Source organism: Penicillium malachiteum (genome assembly GCF_028827825.1).
Source record: "Penicillium malachiteum strain IBT 17515 chromosome Unknown utg000005l:1.0-9002435.0:326005.0-9005861.0, whole genome shotgun sequence".
In the NCBI taxonomy this organism is placed as follows: Eukaryota; Fungi; Ascomycota; class Eurotiomycetes; order Eurotiales; family Aspergillaceae; genus Penicillium; species Penicillium malachiteum.
Genome location: NW_026643099.1, coordinates 1190340 through 1208677, shown reverse-complemented (window position 1 = coordinate 1208677; position 18338 = coordinate 1190340). Strand labels below are relative to the sequence as shown.

Below are 18338 nucleotides of genomic sequence, written 5' to 3'. Positions count from 1 at the left end.
GGATACTTCGCCTTATCCCTCCTTAAAAATTGCTTTACATACCCATCACAGTTGTGTTTTGATTGATTGCCAGCGTAGACGCCGGCTGCCGATCGTTTCACTAAGCACCTTTCGGTCTCTCCGAATGACATGAATAATGGGCACGTCGGTTCTCTTTTCTCTTTTTTCCTTTTCCTATTCTCTATTGCTTATTTTCGTATTTCTTTCGCGTATCTAAATTGTTTGTTTTTTATGTGCACTCCTTTTTACTTTTTCGACGGGTCGGTTCACGATTATTCCACGCCATGCCGGGTCATGGCTGTTCGGGTTGCAGAGTTTGCTGGAGACAGCTCTCTGCGGCCCCTTAGCTACGCAGATGGATTATGACCGCATGAATTGAGATGGAAATCTTCTCGGCAACTAAAAACGCTTTTGGGAGGGCTGATTATTTGAAAGACCGTTGATGAGGTGCCTGTGTTGTGGTGTTAGTAAGGCCTAGGTGCTGTGTTGCTTCCAAGTTATCTCCATTAGGGGGGGTCATTTCTTGCAGTAGCATTGCTTGGATAAGTCTTCTGGTCCTTCAATGACTCTGAGGATAAGGAGATGCGAATAAGAATTAATTCAAAAACCTTTACGGAGTACTATACTGCTGCTATGAGTGCAATCTTACGAAATGGGAACTTTGAAACATTTCAAATTTTTGTCTAAGTTTCTAGGTTATTATGGTCAAGAAGATAGAATAGGTTCTCATCTAGCTAGCTGCGTAGATGATAGTTAACACAACGGCCTGAGTATAGGAGTGGAAGATCAGTGGCTTTATACAGTCCCTATACCCATGTCATTTCCCAATAAGGCAAGTCAAGTTCTACATCGCAACATCCATCCCTCTTCGCTATTTCGATTTTTGCTTCCATCTTCTATCAATTTCTTCACTCATCACTCTTCTTTGTTCTCTCTTCTTTCAACACACCCTTCTTCACTTTTCTTTGTTCACCCTCTCGGCTTTGACAATATGTCCATCTTCGGGAAGATAAAGGAATGGCTCCCTTCATGGAGCGTTAGTTCTCGTGGGTCCCCTAGACTCGAGGACTACTCAACCTCCTTCCCCTCATCCGACCTGTCTAGCTCTTTCGTAACAACTAATCGACGTGCTCTGCGACAAAAAGCGAGGGCTGTGACACCTACTCCTCCGTCCACGAAGGCTATCCTTAAGCAGCCTCTCAGAAAAGGCAACACAACTCCGAGTCCTCGTTCCTCTATTTCAGAGCTTGAGGAGCACCAAAAGGCAACCAGAACACCTCTTTATAGTGCCACGCGGGCCCTTAGCGAGGAAGGTACGCTATTCAAGCCACCTTCAGCAGCGAGAGTATTCGAAAAGTCCGAGCACTACGAACAGATCATCAATCTCTCATCCTACAATTCTACACAGGCTATCGCTAACACTGTAGCCAACACAGTCAACTTCTCTCGAGTCACCAACATTCAGTATTGTGAACGCACTGTAAATACACTTATTTACAGTCCTGGACAAGCCACGATGAGTAAGAGGAAGAAGGACAGACCCGATGAGGAGAATAAAAGTCGACGTAAAAAGAAGAAGAGCAGCCCCGAATTGGCGGATGATCAGAGCAGCAAATCTGAAAAGAAGAAAGAGCGAAAGATGAAGCGAAAGAGGGAGGAAGAGGATCTTCAGAAGGACCAACCACAGGCCACTTTAACAGCAGAAGAGGGAACTTCAAAGACCCGAAACAAGAAAAGCAAGAAAGACAAGAAAAAGACAACGAAGAATAAAAAAGCCAAAAAATCAAATGACAAGATTCCTTACTTCTATGGACACTATACCAGTGAGGAGGAGGAGGAAAACGACGACGGGGGTGAAGACGAAGATGAAAACAATTCTAGTGATAACGATGAGTTTGGAGTCTACCAGGGACAGCGAGATTATTATCCATCAGGGAAAAGCGAAGATCTCAGCAGTGTCAGTGACGAACCAAGTGATGACCAGGATGGTGAGGTTAGGCAAAGTGATTTTGAGGAGGAAAGTGAAGGCGACGAATATGAAATTTCTCGCGGGGAACGAAACGATCTGCTCAACGAGCTTACCCGAGAACGAGGCAAGCAATTGATTGAGAGTATGGAAATTCCAAACGACCCTAGCATCGCAGAAGAGCAGATGAAGTTATTTCGGACAATCGGTACTCGGGGTTGTGAGCCTATCATTTCTGAATTTTGGGCTACTGATTTCCCGACCTTACCCAAGGCACTGTTTACTCAAGAAACCCCTCGATCCACACCAAGTCAATCTGAAGAATGTTTACCTTTTGAGCCATTATGGGGCTCGGAGTTTTATGCCATCAAAGCACTTCAAGAGGTTTTTGCATTGGGTGGACGTGTCCGGGATTCTACACTTTTAACTGTCAGTCCTCAAGTCGCAATTGAAAGGACTATTCGCAAGTATATGCGGTGGGCTATGTACACAGCGGGCTTGGAGGAGATGGATTCAACGATTCCTGTTCATGCAGTTTGCTGTCAACAAAAAGGCGAAGATCTTCTCAAAACTCTCACCAGGGCCTCGCAGAGACTGGAAAGATTAGCTTTACGTCACCAGGAGGCACACAAGAAGCTAATATCAAGTCAACATAACTGGCCAGTGCTTGTGGCATTTGTTGCGATTGGACCTATCCTTTGTCTTATTTCCCGAGATACCGATCCTAACACTTTGAAAAGTTCTGCTTCCTTAGTCGAGGATTCAGATATCGATACACGAATCAAATTTATGACCCATATTGATCTTTCTGAGACAACTCAGGATGTTTGGAACTCTTTGGCTGTTGCGCTTTGTGTGTGTCATGCTAGAGATACTGCGAATCGTCTTACTGTCAACTTTACTGGCAGTCCTTATGTGCATCGGCTGCGTGGGGAGAATGATACATGTAGTATCAATATCGACGAAGATTTGTGAAGGGGAGATCTGATTTGAATTAATTGGTGGATTTTATATGGCAAATTTACGTTCTTTTTTTACTTGTGAAAATACATGTCTCTTTTGTTATTCGGATTTTGAATACTATTGTAGATCCTGTATTTTCAAGATTCTCTAGATATCATGGCATTTTATGCTCCCGTGCTAGTTCTATAGGTAGCTATGTGATGAAACCTTCTAGAAGGTCCATTCCAATTTTGGAAGATATAATACTATTTGAAAGACATCATGATGCCAGTGGCTTCTAGAAATTGATCAAGCAAGATTCGTGCTAAGACTCGGACAGACTTGTGACATCTCAATGGCTGAACTGAGCTAGTATTTGTAATTATTTTGCTGTTTAAACTGGCGTTTACACTACTAATCAATATCATGATTTAGATCAAATTTATCAGGGGAGTTCCGGTTAAATTACAATGAGATACTGAGATACAAACGATGTTGTACTATGCACGTTTGTTAAGCACTATGCAAGAGGGGTTTATCTAATAAGACATCCTTCCTGCATCATAAAAAAGTAAAATATCTCCCTGGACAGACTTCATAGAGCCTGATTCTTCTTCCACAGAGCGACGAGCATAATTTCTTGAGCCCAGCTTCCCGATACCATGCCTCCACGAGACCACCAAAGCATTTCTACACATGACTCACGTGTTCCAAAGAAAGGTAGCTCATCTTGAGTCTCAAGATTCGTAATATTGGCTGAATACATGACTGAGATTATATTAGCTATGAATCACGTCCCAAACGAGCGGTTAGACGTTTACGTGGTTGGTACCAACTGCTATGGCGAACTTGGATTAGGAGACCTGACCAAGAAAGCGGAAATGAAACGCCCTGTTCTAAATTCGAAGTTGGATGCCGAAACAACTGGTATTGTTCATCTTGCTGTTGGGGGTGTACATTCGGCTGCTCTTACTCATGAAAACCAAATTTTGACATGGGGTGTCAATGACGAGGGAGCTTTGGGGAGAGACACAAAAGAAAAAGAAGTCCCCAGTGACGAGGGGAATGAGAGTGGTGATGAAATCACTCTTAATCTCAGCGAGGCTACTCCAACTCCTGTGGACGCTTCTCATTTTCCAGAAAATACTATCTTTTGTCAACTTGCAGCATCTGATAGTGCCACTTTTACCTTAACAACCGATGGTATGGTTTATGGCTGGGGAACTTTCCGGGTATGCTCTTTGGTACTTCTGAACTTTGCAGCTGAATATACTGACCATTGAGAAAGGGATCTAATGGAGGGATTGGTTTCTCTCCTAAGAGCAAGAAAGAGCAGCATACACCTATCCTGATTCCCGTCCAAGATGTCGTCAATATCGTTGCCGGTGCCCAGCATGTCCTCGCACTGACGTCAAGCGGAACCGTTTTCAGCTGGGGCTGCAACGAGCAAAACCAACTTGGAAGGCGCCGAGCAAGTCGGCATCGTAAGTCTCACGATCTTTTGCCAGAAATAGTGGCTCTTCCATCCGGTATACGAAGTATCGGAGTGGGGCTGTATCATTCCTTCGCTATCCACAAGAGCGGTACCGTTTATGCTTGGGGCTCAAACAATTTTGGCCAGACAGCTGTCACCATAGGCACTGGTCTAAACGATTCAAATGTTGCATATCCAACAAAAGTTCCCATTCTTAAGACACTTGGCGTGATTGTCTCTATCTTTGGTGGGAAAGATCACAGTATGGCTCTCACTGAGACTGGGAAATGTCTTGTCTGGGGCCGCATTGAGAATAAGGCTCTTGGTGTCGAGCTCAAAGATATCCCTTCATCTGATATTATCGAAGATAAGCAATCCCGGCCACGAATTCTCAAGAAGCCTCATTTTCTTACCGGTATTGGAGATGATAACAGCCCAATAGACTTTGCGACTGCAGGTAGTGATCACTCCTTTGTGTTTACAGAATCAGGAGAGGCATATAGTTGGGGCTTCAATTCTCAAAGTCAAGCTGGTCAGCTTGGTATTGAGGAAATTGAGAGACCAATGCTTGTTCAAAGTAAGCATCTGGAGGGCAAAAGGTTGGTCGCCGCCGCTGCTGGTGGTCAGTTCAGCATTCTTCTTGGAGTACATGAGGGTCTACCGAGAAATAGGGGTCGTCGAAGGCAGAGACGCCTTGCACAAGTACACCTGGACATGCCTTGATCTTCAGCATAATCATTCCGGCGTTTGTGGATAATTTACTTCAAATTGGATGTCGATAATTTATCAAAACTTTCATAGCAAATGTCTTCAAAGCAGTAGTCACTATCTCACTGTGTTTTGTGATTAAATTCCACCATATTAGCTGATAATTCAATCATAAAATGAACAGGTATACTTGCATGATGTCTCCAGGGCTGTTTTGATGCCTTAGTCATCATATGGTCGGTCCCACCGTTGGCGCTTTTCGCCGAATCCCCAAGAACACAATACAACAACATTCTCGATTATAGCGATGGATGCTGTTGAAGACCGGGATCTCAAGCTCCAGCGAGCTTCTGGTGACCTGGTGACAGAGTTTTCAGCCAAGTTGCCATCGTTGTTGTGGAAGTTTGAGAACGGAACCCCTCTCCGTACCCCACGCAAATGGGCACCAGTGTCCAAGACGGAGAAGCTCGTCGCGCTTGTAAGGCCACCAATAACCTTATCAAACATCTATCCCAAATTCCTGGGTCATGGCTAACTATTCTTACAGCTTGAGCCGTTTCAAGAATGGCCTCAACTCTTGGATCCGCATCTGCAGGTGCTTCTGCCTCCTTTAGTGGATTCGTTTCTGGCATATTTGATCCGACATAGAAGTCAATATGGATCCCAGGCGACTAAGACTTCTCATAAATCAGCTGTTTACCCTCTACCGAAGGCTATTTGCAGGCTGCTTTACACTTTCTGCAAGGTTCGGGGAGTCAAGGTGATCAGCAGGTTTCTCAACAATGAGCCTAAGCACCTTGATTCCATGCTACGAGCTTTCGTGGACTGGGATGCCGCATCCAATCCTTCTTTGACTGAAGACTCTGAAGATACAGAGTCATACAGTCTTCAATGGGAAGAGCGCTATGTGATGCTTGTCTGGCTCTCCCATCTCCTGCTTGCACCATTTGACCTGTCTTCGTTATCTTCAGATGATATTCCTGTTCCATTCGATAATTTACAGCAACTTGGAAACCTCGCTGAGAATACTCCGATGATTGGAAAATCTGTACTCTCCTTGGCGCTCCATTACATCAATGTTCCCGGAAAAGAGCGCGAGGCAGCAACAGCTCTGCTGGCCAGACTTGTGCTACGCGGAGACATGCAAGCCCTTGGTCTATTGACTGGGCTGACTTACTGGGCTTTTTCGATGATGAAGCCATTAGAATCCAATGAAGCACCATCCGTCTACTCGTGTATCGGAGTTCTCTCCTTTATTGCACGCCTAGCTGGGTCAGGTCAAGTGGAAGACTTGGCTCCTCTACTGAAACCTGTATTTGAACAGACCATCAGTGTCTCACAGGGCACGTCAGCTGTGTCTTCTGTCTTCCAGTCCTCTGCTATGGCTCGAAAAATCGTGGTGAAAATCCTTCGCAATATCACAGTCATGGCGCTGTCTCTTAGTGAGAGGGGAGATAGCAACATGGATGATGATCAACTTTCCAGTATCCTAGAGGAAGCTATCGACCACTTCCTGGTTTCCCTCGCAGATAAAGACACTCCTGTTCGATTTGCTTCAAGTAAAGCCCTGAGTGTGATCACTTTGAAGTTGGATCCAGACATGGGCGCTGAGGTCATTGAGGCAGTTATCGGTTCACTCGGAGAGAATATTCTATTTGAAAAGGATGATGGAAGTCTGATGACGCCATTTGAGGCTCGTGATGCTGGTCTTCATTCACTAAAACGCAACTTAAGTGGTGTTGATGCGCAACGATGGCAGGGTCTCATGCTCACGTTGTCACATTTATTATTCCGTCGCGCACCTCCAATCAGTCAGCTTCCTGATATCCTGCAATCCCTTGTATCAGGCCTTGACTTCGAACAAAGATCATCTACAGGTAGTTCTGTGGGAACTGGTGTTCGTGATGCTGCTTGCTTTGGTGTCTGGGCTATGTCTCGAAAATATACAACCTCCGAGCTTCAAGCCCTTCAGCCTCAAAAGATTCCCTCTTTCTCTGGTAAATCAGAAGTCGGAGTTTTACAGAAGTTGGCAGTAGAGCTCGTATGTTCTGCGTGTGTCGATCCCTCCGGAAATATTCGACGTGGTGCCTCTGCAGCTCTACAAGAGCTAATTGGACGTCATCCCAACATGATAGCCGAAGGAATTCCTCTCGTACAAGTCGTGGACTACCATGCCGTCGCACGTCGCTCCCGAGCCATGATTGATGTGGCCAAAGCAACTGCTTGTCTGGATATGGTTTACTGGAGTCCACTACTGGAAGCCTTGATGGGTTGGCGGGGCATTGGCTCGCCAGATGCTGAATCACGGCGACGAGCAGCAAGCTCCATTGGATCACTGAGCAAACTGGAAAAGTTCAAGACCATGAGTGTGGCCCTACAGAAGCTCTCCAGTAAGCTTCCCCGTATCCCTCGAAGTGATGTGGAGTCACGACACGGATGTCTCCTATCGATTGCCGCCACTGTTGATGCTTATATCCATGAGTGGGATTCATCTCCGGAGGCAAGAGATACTCCAGAAGGAAAAGAGGTTCTTTCCCAAGTAACTGCTTTGTGGAACATATTCGATTCTCCCTACAGCCCTACAGACAACGACCTTAAACTCCAGAGCTCTCGTCCTGAATTAACAGCAGAGGCTGCATCCCGCTTGATTGACTCCCTTTGTCAAGCAACCATATCAGTTGGGGTTTCTCGACCATCAAAGCCACTGCTTGACCGTGTTCTTGAGATTCTATCCCTGTGCATCTCCCGGACTGATGACATTTCAATTCAAACTTCATCAGATGCTCTCTCTATCCTATTTCCGCTCCTTTCACCGGAAAAGCAAGATGCCACTGTGCAATCATGGTTTTCTTATCTTCGGACTGCTTCAAGACTGCCCGGTGGTCGAGGACAGATCTTAGCCCTCGGTGCAGTCTTTAAACGGCTTGGAGGGCAAGAGCAGTTACAGCAGAGTATTGTCGCAGAGTTACTTAAATGTGCTGGAAAGGATGAGCTCATTGAAAAACGAGTCAGCGCTGTGAAATGCTTTGCTAGTGGGATATTGCCGCACACGGACAACCTTTCTCGTACGTACTTGCTGGGTACACAAAAGACTGCAAACAGATACTAATAATCATATAGCTCTCATTGAAACAATCGCTAATAGTCTTCTGGATTTCCTCAACGACTATACCACCGACCGCAGAGGTGATATTGGATCATTGGTTCGTGTGGAAGCAATTCAGGCCGCAAGGGCTCTCGAACCCAAACTTTCTCCAGGCGCATCCGTCGCCTTCGACCTCACTGGCTGTCTCTGTCGTCTCTCCTGTGAAAAGCTCGACAAAGTCAGATTACAAGCATCGCTTTGTTTACAGAACTGTTATTGGGATAGAGTAAAATTCAATCCTTTCCAGAAGTAGGTGTCCTAGTGTTGTGGGTTGTTTCATTAACAGAGCTGACTTCACTAGGCGATTTGAACATATTAGCGATGTCTCTTCCCAGGACTACATCTTTCAACTTCTTACATCATGGAGCCAAGAATGGCTGCGTCTTCCGCTGTTGAAGGGACTAGCTACCTCTGCAGTTGCCGGAGCAGAAGGTCTTGTCAGGTCCTCACGGGCTGCTCTGATTCAATTTTTCAATGCACACAACTCACAATCAGATTCTAATATTCTAGTTGAGTTTTTACAGGTACTAGGCACCATCCTGAGTGAAAATATTCAAGATGATCGCTATGCAATTCCTATCATTGAGCTTATGGCCTTCCTGATAGACAGCTATCAGAGTTATGCTCTTGCTGGTCCCAGTGAGCTGGATCCTGTTTTCCGGAAGACTTTTGTTCTTGTACAGAAGGCACACTTCAGGACTGCAAACATTGCCCGTTTGGAGGCTGCTATCAGGGTTTATGCGGCTTTATCGGGACTGAACCCTTTACGGGAGGACATTTTGAAGAAATTGACACCAATTTTGCTTCATCCTTTCCCGCGGGTATGTTTCCATTGGATTGAATCCGCCCATTTTCTTTTTCATGCTCGATGCTTATCTATTTATTTTAACAGGTTCGCTCAAGTGCAGCAGAGTACTTGTACATGATGACCAGCCTGGAGACCGTCAAATACGAAAATTGGTCTGCCTCTCCTAAGGAACTAAAAGGCAAGGTAGACGGTTTACGAGATAAATTGGTAACGGCCAACTAGTCTTCAAGTTCAAATGTTAATTCATGATCACTAAGCGGGGCAAGCTCCAAGATAAATGAAGAAATAAATCCAACGCTAAAGACCGTTTCGATGATGGCGACCTCGGAAGTTCTTGTTCGTTTTCGGAAGACCTTTCGATGAGATACTGTGCTCTATATAGAGACTTGTAATATAGGTAACATGTCGACTCAAGCGCTAGTAATGACCCCATGGTCATCATGCCAGATTTCCCTCGTAGCTTGAGACTGATACAGTTCGTTGCAGCGTTTAGTTTTCATCATTCTGGACAGGAACAGATCGTGAGACAACTCCAGTCTCCTGCTTAGGCATCTGAGCCTCGACATCCTCATCCCTGTAGACATTGTTGACATTCACCTGCTGCGCATCTGCAGACCAGTCCAAGTTGCTAACGGGGTTTGCGGTGCGGCTGCATGATGGGCAGACGACGTGAGTCACCAATGGGTTCCAGCGGATCCTGTGCTGGATAAAACGGTGGTAAAAGGCAACCAGGAATGATTTGGCGTGCAGGGCCCTAAGAAGAAGTCAGTACAAGTTGTATCTTGAACTGGAGCTCAATACTTACGCAAGCAGAAGACACGACAAGTTGGCGCAGACTTGCGGAATTGTACCAATGACTGCGAAATCCCATGAAATATCCCGCGCCTTGACCTTTGCCATACCAATCATACCTGCGATGTATGTGATGAGGCACAAAATAGTCATTATAGCGTCAAGGACCATTCCCACGGGTGAATATGCATCCTTTGATGTCCCGCGGCTGGTGTAAAGGAGACTGATGGACAAAGCAACCGAGACGAATAGCTGAGAACAGTTAGCTTCAAGTTCACGTCAGACTATACATGAAGGAGAGAAATTGAATCTTACCATGATGATCTGGATCCAAGCCTCCAGACCTGTAATAGTAGTGATAGTGATGGAAGCGATAGCGAATGGTATACCGACTCCGGCAATAACCAGCTGAGCCCAGGGTCTACGGCCGCCAGGGCTAGATTGCTGGGGAAGAGGGCTTGAAGAACACATATTGGCGGTTTGTTGATGGCTTCAAAGATGGTAGATGGTTTTTTTTATGTTTTTCAAGAGAGTCAAAAACTTCAATGATTGGAGTGTCTGTTTTTATCTCAAGATCCCAGGAGACTTTGGTTATCTTATATACTAGGGGATCCATTCCATAGCCCCCATTCTAAACCAGGATTCACGCAATGAAGATCCACAAGTGGCTCTGCCCGATGAGAGCTAAATTGTTAGCGCTAAGATATTTAGGCATCCGCTCAATCCGATCAGGCTACTGGATTTTACACATTTTGATTCGAAAGGAGCTTGATCCTCGCCAATGATCCTTCGAATAGTGGGGGGTTCGATAAAGTTCTTATTGATATGGTGTAAACAAGACCCATTTCATCTAATCTTGTTTGGATATTCATAAATTTATGCCTTGCTATTCTAGTCATTAGTATGTTTCCTTTGTTATTATAAATACCCCTAGACCACTAAACAGGGCTATGGACAACGCCCGAGTCATGCCAGTGGCATCCACACTTATGAGCCCGGCGAGTATCCCCGACTACTCCGTATATGAATCAACATGACTCGCAATTGCCACGATTAACTTTTCTGCCTAGATATTTGAGAATGAGGGGTAGTTTCAGAACTGATTTATGGTTTCAATGTAGACCATCCCTGCTGAGTTCATGTGTCTTGTTTTGGTAGTATGTGGCGCCGATATAAGCTTGAGTGGTTGTAAATTTTGACCCGTTGAAACACAAGATTTCATGGACCTCATCTTTCCTCATGAAAATGCATTAACCAAGTCGTATATCTAGGATAACTTGAATCCAAGGATCTCTACATCACATATTTTCCTGCTGAGTGTGCAAAGACCGGACCCCAGGGCCATAATGCATGTCATGGTGGAGATGCAGGATTTTCACCTATCGTATCGCGAATCCGATGTTCTGGGGTTTTGTGGGCGCTGTTGTCGTAGAGACGGATAAGCTGTATATGTACTATTAGCTTGCAATTCCAGATGTCCGAGTCTTGGCATGGTTTACATTGAGCACTGAGTATGCATCATATGTACAGTGTTTGTTGTGTTCCAAAATTAAACCATTGATTACGATATCCGCGGCCGCATCATCTCCGGAGGTCCAGGGCTGGGCAATTGAACTAGATAGACACTTGAAATTACTACCAACGTTTGAATCGTTTTATTTATGAGATTTTTAAAAATTACTAGGAATTATAGTTCAAATGTTCCATTTATTGGTACCCTCCTACCCAAGCCCCTATCTCATGGGTATTTTATCTCAACATTGAAACGTTTAAGTTGTACTAGTAGTAGTAGTAGGTAACAGCTACTATTGGAATATTCAAGTTTATCGGTCAATATGTACTACTAGTAGTATCCATTGAATCTTCAAATGTTCAAGTTCGCATATTATTTTGTCAAATTGCAGCCTACTAGCTCTGAGCATGATATACTAGTACATATTGTAAGACCAATTGACTCGGATGATCACAATGGACTGTAAGGTGACCTCAGGCTCGGGAACACTCAACATTTGAACTTGGCGATGCCCTAAATACCTAGGTATGGATAGTATATATCTCCCACTCGGGTCAACCTTGGAATACCTCGCGCCGACAGCCCTGAGGGAGCCAAAGCCCTGGAGGCAGATTACAATCCTGGAGAATCAATTCAATCCAGTATCATGATTTACACTAATTCAAGGAAGTAAAAAAAGAACAAGAAAGAAGAAGAAAAACCCCTCAAGGATACCTATATGGAGTGCGTGGGGAAAAATAAAAGAAAAAGATAAAAAAGAAATGTGCATCATCCGTGAATCGAACACGGGCCTCGTCGATGGCAACGACGAATTCTACCACTAGACCAATGATGCTAGTTGATGTAAGGAGGTTCTTACTAACGCACCATCACCTGTTTAGATCTATTATTCGCTCATCTCCGTCTAACACCAAGGAAGCTCAACCTCGCTCAGCTTTCGGAGCTCAACCTGTGTCGCAACCATGGCGACCGCAAGCGCATCAGCAGGGTCTATCTCGCCCAATAGCACGTATGGGTCTCCTATCTCTATGCACTCTTCAATTCTTCTCAGCTAACAGCGCCTCGCAGTGTATATGTACGCTTCAGTCCCTCCCCTTCTCATCCCGCAATCTCCAACCGCTTACGGCGTCTGCGAACTACACTGATATAATCTGACCCTCACTAGGTTCGCAATCTGGAGGAGCGCATCAAGGTCGAGCAACTTAAGGAAGCATTGGAAGAGATCTTCTCCGAATTCGGCAATATCCTTGAGATCGTCGCAAAGACCAACCTCCGAGCCAAGGGCCAGGCCTTCATTGTCTACGACACTGTAGAAGCCGCCACCCGCGCCATTGACGAAGTGAACGGCTTCGATCTTTTTGATAAGCCTATGGTCCTGGATTACGCAAAGACAAGAAGTGATGCCACTGTTTTACGGGAGAATGGCTCAGACGAGCTTGAGGCTCACAAGAGGCGGCGTCTAGCCGAGAAGGGTATGTTGCAATGGCTTTCCCACTCGAATACAATAGAGGTTTGGGAGGAGACATCATATCTAACTGACTATGCTATTCATGAACAGAGCGGAAACAAGCCCACGATGCCCTCGAGGCTCAGAAGAAGCTCAAGCGCCCCGCCGCTGCGGCCGCCGAGACCACTCGTCCCGCCAAGACAACCAAGGGCGCTGGTCTCAAGCCCACATCTGGAACAACAGCTGCCGTCGTTCCAGACGAATATCTTCCACCGAACAAGATTCTTTTCTTGCGGGAACTCCCCGACGACGCCAACGAGGAGAGCCTGTCCGCTATCTTTGGCCGCTTCGAAGGATTCCAGGAAGTCAGATTGGTGCCTGGTCGCAAGGGTATTGCGTTCGTCGAATACCAGGACGAGTCAGGTGCTATCAGTGCGAAGGAGGCTACTTCAGGCATGACCATGGGCGACCAGGGCAAGCCTATCCGCGTCACTTACCAGAGACAGTAGTTGCTGCGGGCAAAAGAAAGAAAATATGTCTCTTGTTCTTCTGGCGTTTGGAGGGTCTTCACTTACTCATGTATCTACAACAGAGCCCACTTTTCTTCTTCTCTGAAATATGAATATCCAAGCTCTTGCTACTTACTTGTTTTCTCCATGTGTATTATTATTTGGCTCTACACACACTACTAGTATGTAGTAATCGAAGTAGCTCGGTTTAGATAAAGCATATCAGCTTGAATATTGCGACATTGCTGGAAATCAGGCCAATGGATGGCTTTCATCTTGAATGAAAAAGAACACAGATTTAATACTCGAAACGACAAATGATACAGGTATCGGACAGATTCCACGGAGAAATTGCTTCAAATGGGGAAATAGAATATGCAAGAAAAGAAAGAAAAAGGCCTTAGAAGATAACATCGTTGTCTTCCTGCTCGCCCAAAACATCCACAGGCTCAGGTTCCTCTGGTTCCACGGCTTCCGTAGCCTCCGTAGCTTCCGTAGTCTCTGCGGCCTCTGCGGCCTCCAGGGTCTCCGTAGCATCTGTGGCACCTGTGGCCTCCTGGGCCGGGGTGCTGTTCTTTGCTTGCTGCTCAGCTTCCTTCTTCTTCTCAGCTTCCTTCTTCTTCTCAGCTTCCTTCTTCCTTTGCCGAGCTGCCAAAATCTCAGCGTCTGCAGCGGCGGTGTCTCGCTGTTTCTTGTTGGAGACCTTCTTGAGGCGGTAGAATTCCTCTCGGTCGAGCTCATCCAGCTCAGAGTTGATATCTTATGCAATGTTAGTGATATGACCAACATGGCTCTAGAAATGGTACTCACATTTAATAGTATTCTCAGTCCGAGGAATAATGACATGCTCACTAGTTCGAGTCATTAGTACACGGCATTTAAGGTCAGTTTGCATCCATGGTTTCGTGGGGCTTACATGGCGTTGACTATATGACAAGTTAGTTTATAATCCAGCAAAACAGTTGTTAAGATAACACTCACCTCTTCGATTGACAACCTTGATCACCTCATCCAAGATTAAGAAAGCAGTCTGATAAGTTTAGCAAATATCCGGAAGACCACTCTTACTTTCAATCATCGTACCTGTAGACTAGCCAGCTCCACCAATGTCTCCACAGCTCGTGCGTATGTCTCCCGGCAGCGTTGGATTTGCTGACCACCCTTACCAAGACCAGTCAAGGCAAAATCATTGATTCCATCCTTTGTGTAGCTCTCGAACTGAGGGAGGAAAACACCAGAGACGTTCTCGTGCTTCGCACGCACTCGGAAGCGAGCCTGTTTGGCGGACTCCTGAACCTGGTATCCGATATCTCCACCCACAGCATAGCTCACTTCAGCTAGGGAAAAGGCCGCAATCTGCATAACACGACCCATCTTTTGCTTGGCCTCATCGATGCGACGTGTAATTTCTGGAGTAAATGTTAGTTTTTATGTCGAAGAATGCGGGATGCGCATTGCGGGGAGGTTCGAGTCCAAGTCCCCAGTGCATCGTACCTCGAAAGCGCCTACCAGTTGCGATAAGTAATTAGCACAGCTCTTTCTTCTAGAGGTTAAGAGTGAGATACTTAGTCAATGCTTCACTCTTCCGTTTCAACAAGCTGTGACCTGTCTCGGCTCCCTTCAGCTTGCTCTTCATTAACCCCAGTGACTGGCGAGTCGGGAAGACTGGCTCTCGGCCCTAAAAGACCATTTGTCAGCGATAAAACACACATATCAAATACCACATAGAATTGCACTTACCACAGCACCAGACATGATGGCAGCTCAGAAACCAAATACAGAACTAGACCAAGGTGTAGACGTGCGGCCACATTGATATGACGCCGATAAAGAGCTCCACCGCCCACTTAAAGCGGTCTCGGTCACGTGACGACAATATAACTGCAGTCGTCAGTCTCATTCTTTTGACAACGCGACTTTGAGATTTCCCCGTGAAGTTCACCAACTGCGCCCTTCTTCTCATGCTGAACTAGTGAACCTTTCACTCGATCCCGCTCGACTTGAGTGGCGCTATGCCAGGGACACTTCTGCCCCCGAGATCAAACCGGCAGCACGCACAGATGGATCGCCCATCTGCGGCCCGGCCGGACTTTTACTTGATTGTAAGCGCTGACTGCATGACATTTATGTCCGACTAAGAGATCATTTCTGACCCCTTCTTCTTCACAGACTGATCAGGATACGGTTTACGAACAAGACCTACTGCGCGAACCCGGTAGCATCAAGCCATGGCTTGCCTACATCGAATTCAAACAGCAGAATGGCACGCTCTACGAGCAAGCTTTCGTAAGTCCAGACCGTCGAGAACCATGGGATTTAGTTGAATATTCTCTTATACCCCTTCTTCTATTAGATAATGGAGCGTGCCTGCCGCCAATTGCCTCGGTCGTACAAGTTGTGGAAGATGGTGAGGAACCCCGAAAACTCGAGGGAAAGAGTCATTTTGTTGGCTAACTATATGTGATAGTATCTGGAATTTCGAGCCAAACACCTTAAGGGCCGTAATCCTACAGTGTACCGTGCAGAGTACTTGAAGGTTAATGCTCTGTTTGAACGAGCATTGATTTTGTTGAACAAAATGCCTCGCATCTGGGAGATGTACCTTACATTCCTTATGCAGCAACCCTTGGTCACACAGACCCGACGAACATTTGATCATGCTCTCCGTGCCTTGCCTGTCACCCAGCACAACCGAATTTGGAGACTGTACAAGGGTTTTGCCCGATCTGCATCAGGCCCAACTGCCGTGAAGATCTGGGCTCGGTACATGCAGATCCACCCTGAAAATGCGGAAGAGTATATCGATATCTTGGTTGAGATGGGCCAATATACGGAAGCTGTCAAGGTCTACATGGAAATCCTCGACAACGCACGGTTCCAGTCTAAGAACGGCAAGAGCAATTTCCAATTATGGACAGAGATGGTTGATCTACTAGTATCGAAAGCCAAACAGATTCAGACCGGCCGCCAGGTGGGGATTGATGTGGATGCCATCCTTCGAAGCGGCATCGATCGATTTGCCGACCAGCGAGGAAAGCTATGGGCTGGTCTTGCGACTTACTGGATCACTAAGGGTAATTTCGAAAAGGCCCGGGATGTATTTGAGGAGGGAATCATTACAGTCATGACTGTTCGTGATTTTACCTTGATTTTCGACTCATATGTTGAATTTGAAGAGTCAATCATTGGTACTTTGATGGAGGCCGCGGCTGTTCGTTCAGAAAAGGGAAAGCTGGACGAGGAAGCTGACTTTGATCTTGATTTGCGCATGCTTCGCTTCGAGCAACTGATGGACCGTCGACCATTCTTAGTGAACGACGTTCTCTTGCGACAGAATCCCAACAATGTTATTGAGTGGGAAAAGAGGGTTGGACTATGGGGAGACAACAAGCAGGAAGCTGTCAACACATACACAGCTGCAATTGCCGCCATAAACCCTAAGAAAGCCCACGGCAAGTTCTCTGAGTTGTGGATCAACTACGCGAAGTTTTATGAGAATGGCGGTGAGTTAGCAACCGCCAGGGTGATCTTTGAAAAGGCTGTCAAGGTACCCTTCAAATCCGTTGCTGAACTTGCCGAGACCTGGTGCGAATGGGCAGAGATGGAGCTTCGTGCAGAGAATTTCGACCAGGCAGTTGGAATCATGGCTAAAGCTACTCAAGCGCCCAAGAAGTCGACTGTGGATTACTTTGATGAGACCCTGTCTCCTCAACAGCGTATCCACAAGAGTTGGAAACTCTGGAGCTTCTATGTCGATCTCGTTGAGAGTGTATCATCCATTGATGAAACACGAAAGGTCTACGAGCGCATCTTTGAACTTCGTATTGCTACTCCTCAAACTGTCGTCAACTTTGCAAACCTTCTGGAGGAGAACGACTACTTTGAAGATTCCTTCAAGATCTACGAGCGTGGTCTTGATCTATTCAGTTATCCTGTTGCCTTTGAGCTCTGGAATCTGTATTTGACAAAGGCTGTTGATCGTAAGATTGGAATCGAGAGACTCCGTGATCTCTTCGAACAAGCTTTGGATGGTTGCCCACCAAAGTTCGCCAAGCCCCTTTACTTGATGTATGGAAATCTAGAAGAGGAACGAGGTCTGGCTCGACATGCTATGCGGATATACGAACGTGCTACTCGGGCTGTCTCCGACGAGGATCGATTCGAAATGTTCGAATTTTACATCACCAAATCTGCATCGAACTTTGGCCTCACATCTACCCGTCCTATCTACGAACGAGCTATCGCAGCTCTGCCCGATCAAGAGGCCAAGGAGATGTGTCTCAAGTTTGCCGAGATGGAGCGAAGACTGGGCGAAATCGACCGTGCCCGTGCAATTTACGGTCACGCCTCTCAGTTCTGCGACCCCCGTACGAATGCTCCCTTCTGGCAGAAATGGGAAGCCTTCGAAGTGCAGCATGGAAACGAAGACACATTCAAGGAGATGCTTCGCATCAAGAGAAGTGTCCAAGCACAATACAAGTATGTTTATCTCTTAACGTTTACCCTATTTGACAGTCCACTAACGTTTTTACAGTACCGATGTCAACTTCATCGCATCTCAGGCTATTGCACGTAGTCAACAAAAGCAAGGCGAAGAGGAAGGCCAAGAAGGTGACGAAGACACGAATCGTGCCGACGCCATGGCTGAAATTGAACGCCTGGCTCGGGCCCCCGTTGGCTTTGTTGCTGCTAGCACTGGCCCAGAGGGTGGTAACCGCCCTCCACCTGCTGGTCAAGAACCTCCAGCAGCTCAGGCTAATCCTGATGCTATTGACCTTGATGATGACATGGATGAGTAGGTTCAAAGTCCTACTGCATATCAAGAACCATTAAACATTAGGCCTCCAACGGAACCTGCTTGTTGGATGCTCGTTGATTTGATATCCTCTCCGAAATGTTTTCCCAGAATATTCTCCCTTTCTCTCTCATAAGCACCATCTTCAACTCATCTGCGCACTCTCTCTGTCTCTATCTCTCTCTCTGTCTGCTTTCTCTTTGTTCTGCATATCTTCAGTCTGACACCGACTTGCTATT

The 18338-nt window shown here is 46.2% G+C and overlaps 8 protein-coding genes across 8 annotated transcripts; 6 read left to right on the top strand and 2 right to left on the bottom strand.

Moving 5' to 3' along the window:
• Positions 1 to 991: 991 nt before the first annotated feature.
• N7483_010488 (uncharacterized protein) lies at positions 992 to 2941 on the top strand (the record flags this gene model as incomplete). Its single annotated transcript, XM_057093915.1, has 1 exon — positions 992 to 2941. One exon carries the CDS (start codon positions 992 to 994, stop codon positions 2939 to 2941), a length of 1950 nt encoding a protein of 649 aa, XP_056939886.1.
• Positions 2942 to 3693: 752 nt separating this feature from the next.
• Positions 3694 to 5105, top strand: N7483_010487 (RCC1-like domain-containing protein; the record flags this gene model as incomplete). Its single annotated transcript, XM_057093914.1, has 2 exons — positions 3694 to 4140; positions 4197 to 5105. The coding sequence occupies 2 exons, from the start codon at positions 3694 to 3696 to the stop codon at positions 5103 to 5105; spliced, it is 1356 nt and encodes a 451-aa protein (XP_056939885.1).
• Positions 5106 to 5397: 292 nt separating this feature from the next.
• N7483_010486 (Tubulin-specific chaperone D C-terminal) lies at positions 5398 to 8199 on the top strand (the record flags this gene model as incomplete). Its single annotated transcript, XM_057093913.1, has 2 exons — positions 5398 to 5568; positions 5638 to 8199. 2 exons carry the CDS (start codon positions 5398 to 5400, stop codon positions 8197 to 8199), a joined length of 2733 nt encoding a protein of 910 aa, XP_056939884.1.
• Positions 8200 to 8825: 626 nt separating this feature from the next.
• Positions 8826 to 9265, top strand: N7483_010485 (Armadillo-like helical; the record flags this gene model as incomplete). The annotated part of the gene is made up of 2 exons (XM_057093912.1): positions 8826 to 9056; positions 9128 to 9265. 2 exons carry the CDS (start codon positions 8826 to 8828, stop codon positions 9263 to 9265), a joined length of 369 nt encoding a protein of 122 aa, XP_056939883.1.
• Positions 9266 to 9532: 267 nt separating this feature from the next.
• Positions 9533 to 10306, bottom strand: N7483_010484 (uncharacterized protein; the record flags this gene model as incomplete). Its single annotated transcript, XM_057093911.1, has 3 exons — positions 9533 to 9797; positions 9849 to 10087; positions 10151 to 10306. The coding sequence occupies 3 exons, from the start codon at positions 10304 to 10306 to the stop codon at positions 9533 to 9535; spliced, it is 660 nt and encodes a 219-aa protein (XP_056939882.1).
• A 2004-nt stretch (positions 10307 to 12310) lies between these two features.
• Positions 12311 to 13304, top strand: N7483_010483 (U1A/U2B'/SNF family RNA-binding protein; the record flags this gene model as incomplete). Its single annotated transcript, XM_057093910.1, has 4 exons — positions 12311 to 12357; positions 12417 to 12423; positions 12514 to 12820; positions 12907 to 13304. 4 exons carry the CDS (start codon positions 12311 to 12313, stop codon positions 13302 to 13304), a joined length of 759 nt encoding a protein of 252 aa, XP_056939881.1.
• A 400-nt stretch (positions 13305 to 13704) lies between these two features.
• N7483_010482 (H(+)-transporting V1 sector ATPase subunit D) lies at positions 13705 to 15059 on the bottom strand (the record flags this gene model as incomplete). The annotated part of the gene is made up of 8 exons (XM_057093909.1): positions 13705 to 14063; positions 14115 to 14155; positions 14221 to 14230; positions 14286 to 14334; positions 14388 to 14713; positions 14799 to 14809; positions 14870 to 14982; positions 15045 to 15059. 8 exons carry the CDS (start codon positions 15057 to 15059, stop codon positions 13705 to 13707), a joined length of 924 nt encoding a protein of 307 aa, XP_056939880.1.
• A 305-nt stretch (positions 15060 to 15364) lies between these two features.
• On the top strand, positions 15365 to 18103 carry N7483_010481 (mRNA splicing protein SYF1; the record flags this gene model as incomplete). The annotated part of the gene is made up of 4 exons (XM_057093908.1): positions 15365 to 15406; positions 15474 to 15590; positions 15772 to 17783; positions 17839 to 18103. The coding sequence occupies 4 exons, from the start codon at positions 15365 to 15367 to the stop codon at positions 18101 to 18103; spliced, it is 2436 nt and encodes an 811-aa protein (XP_056939879.1).
• Positions 18104 to 18338: the final 235 nt, after the last annotated feature.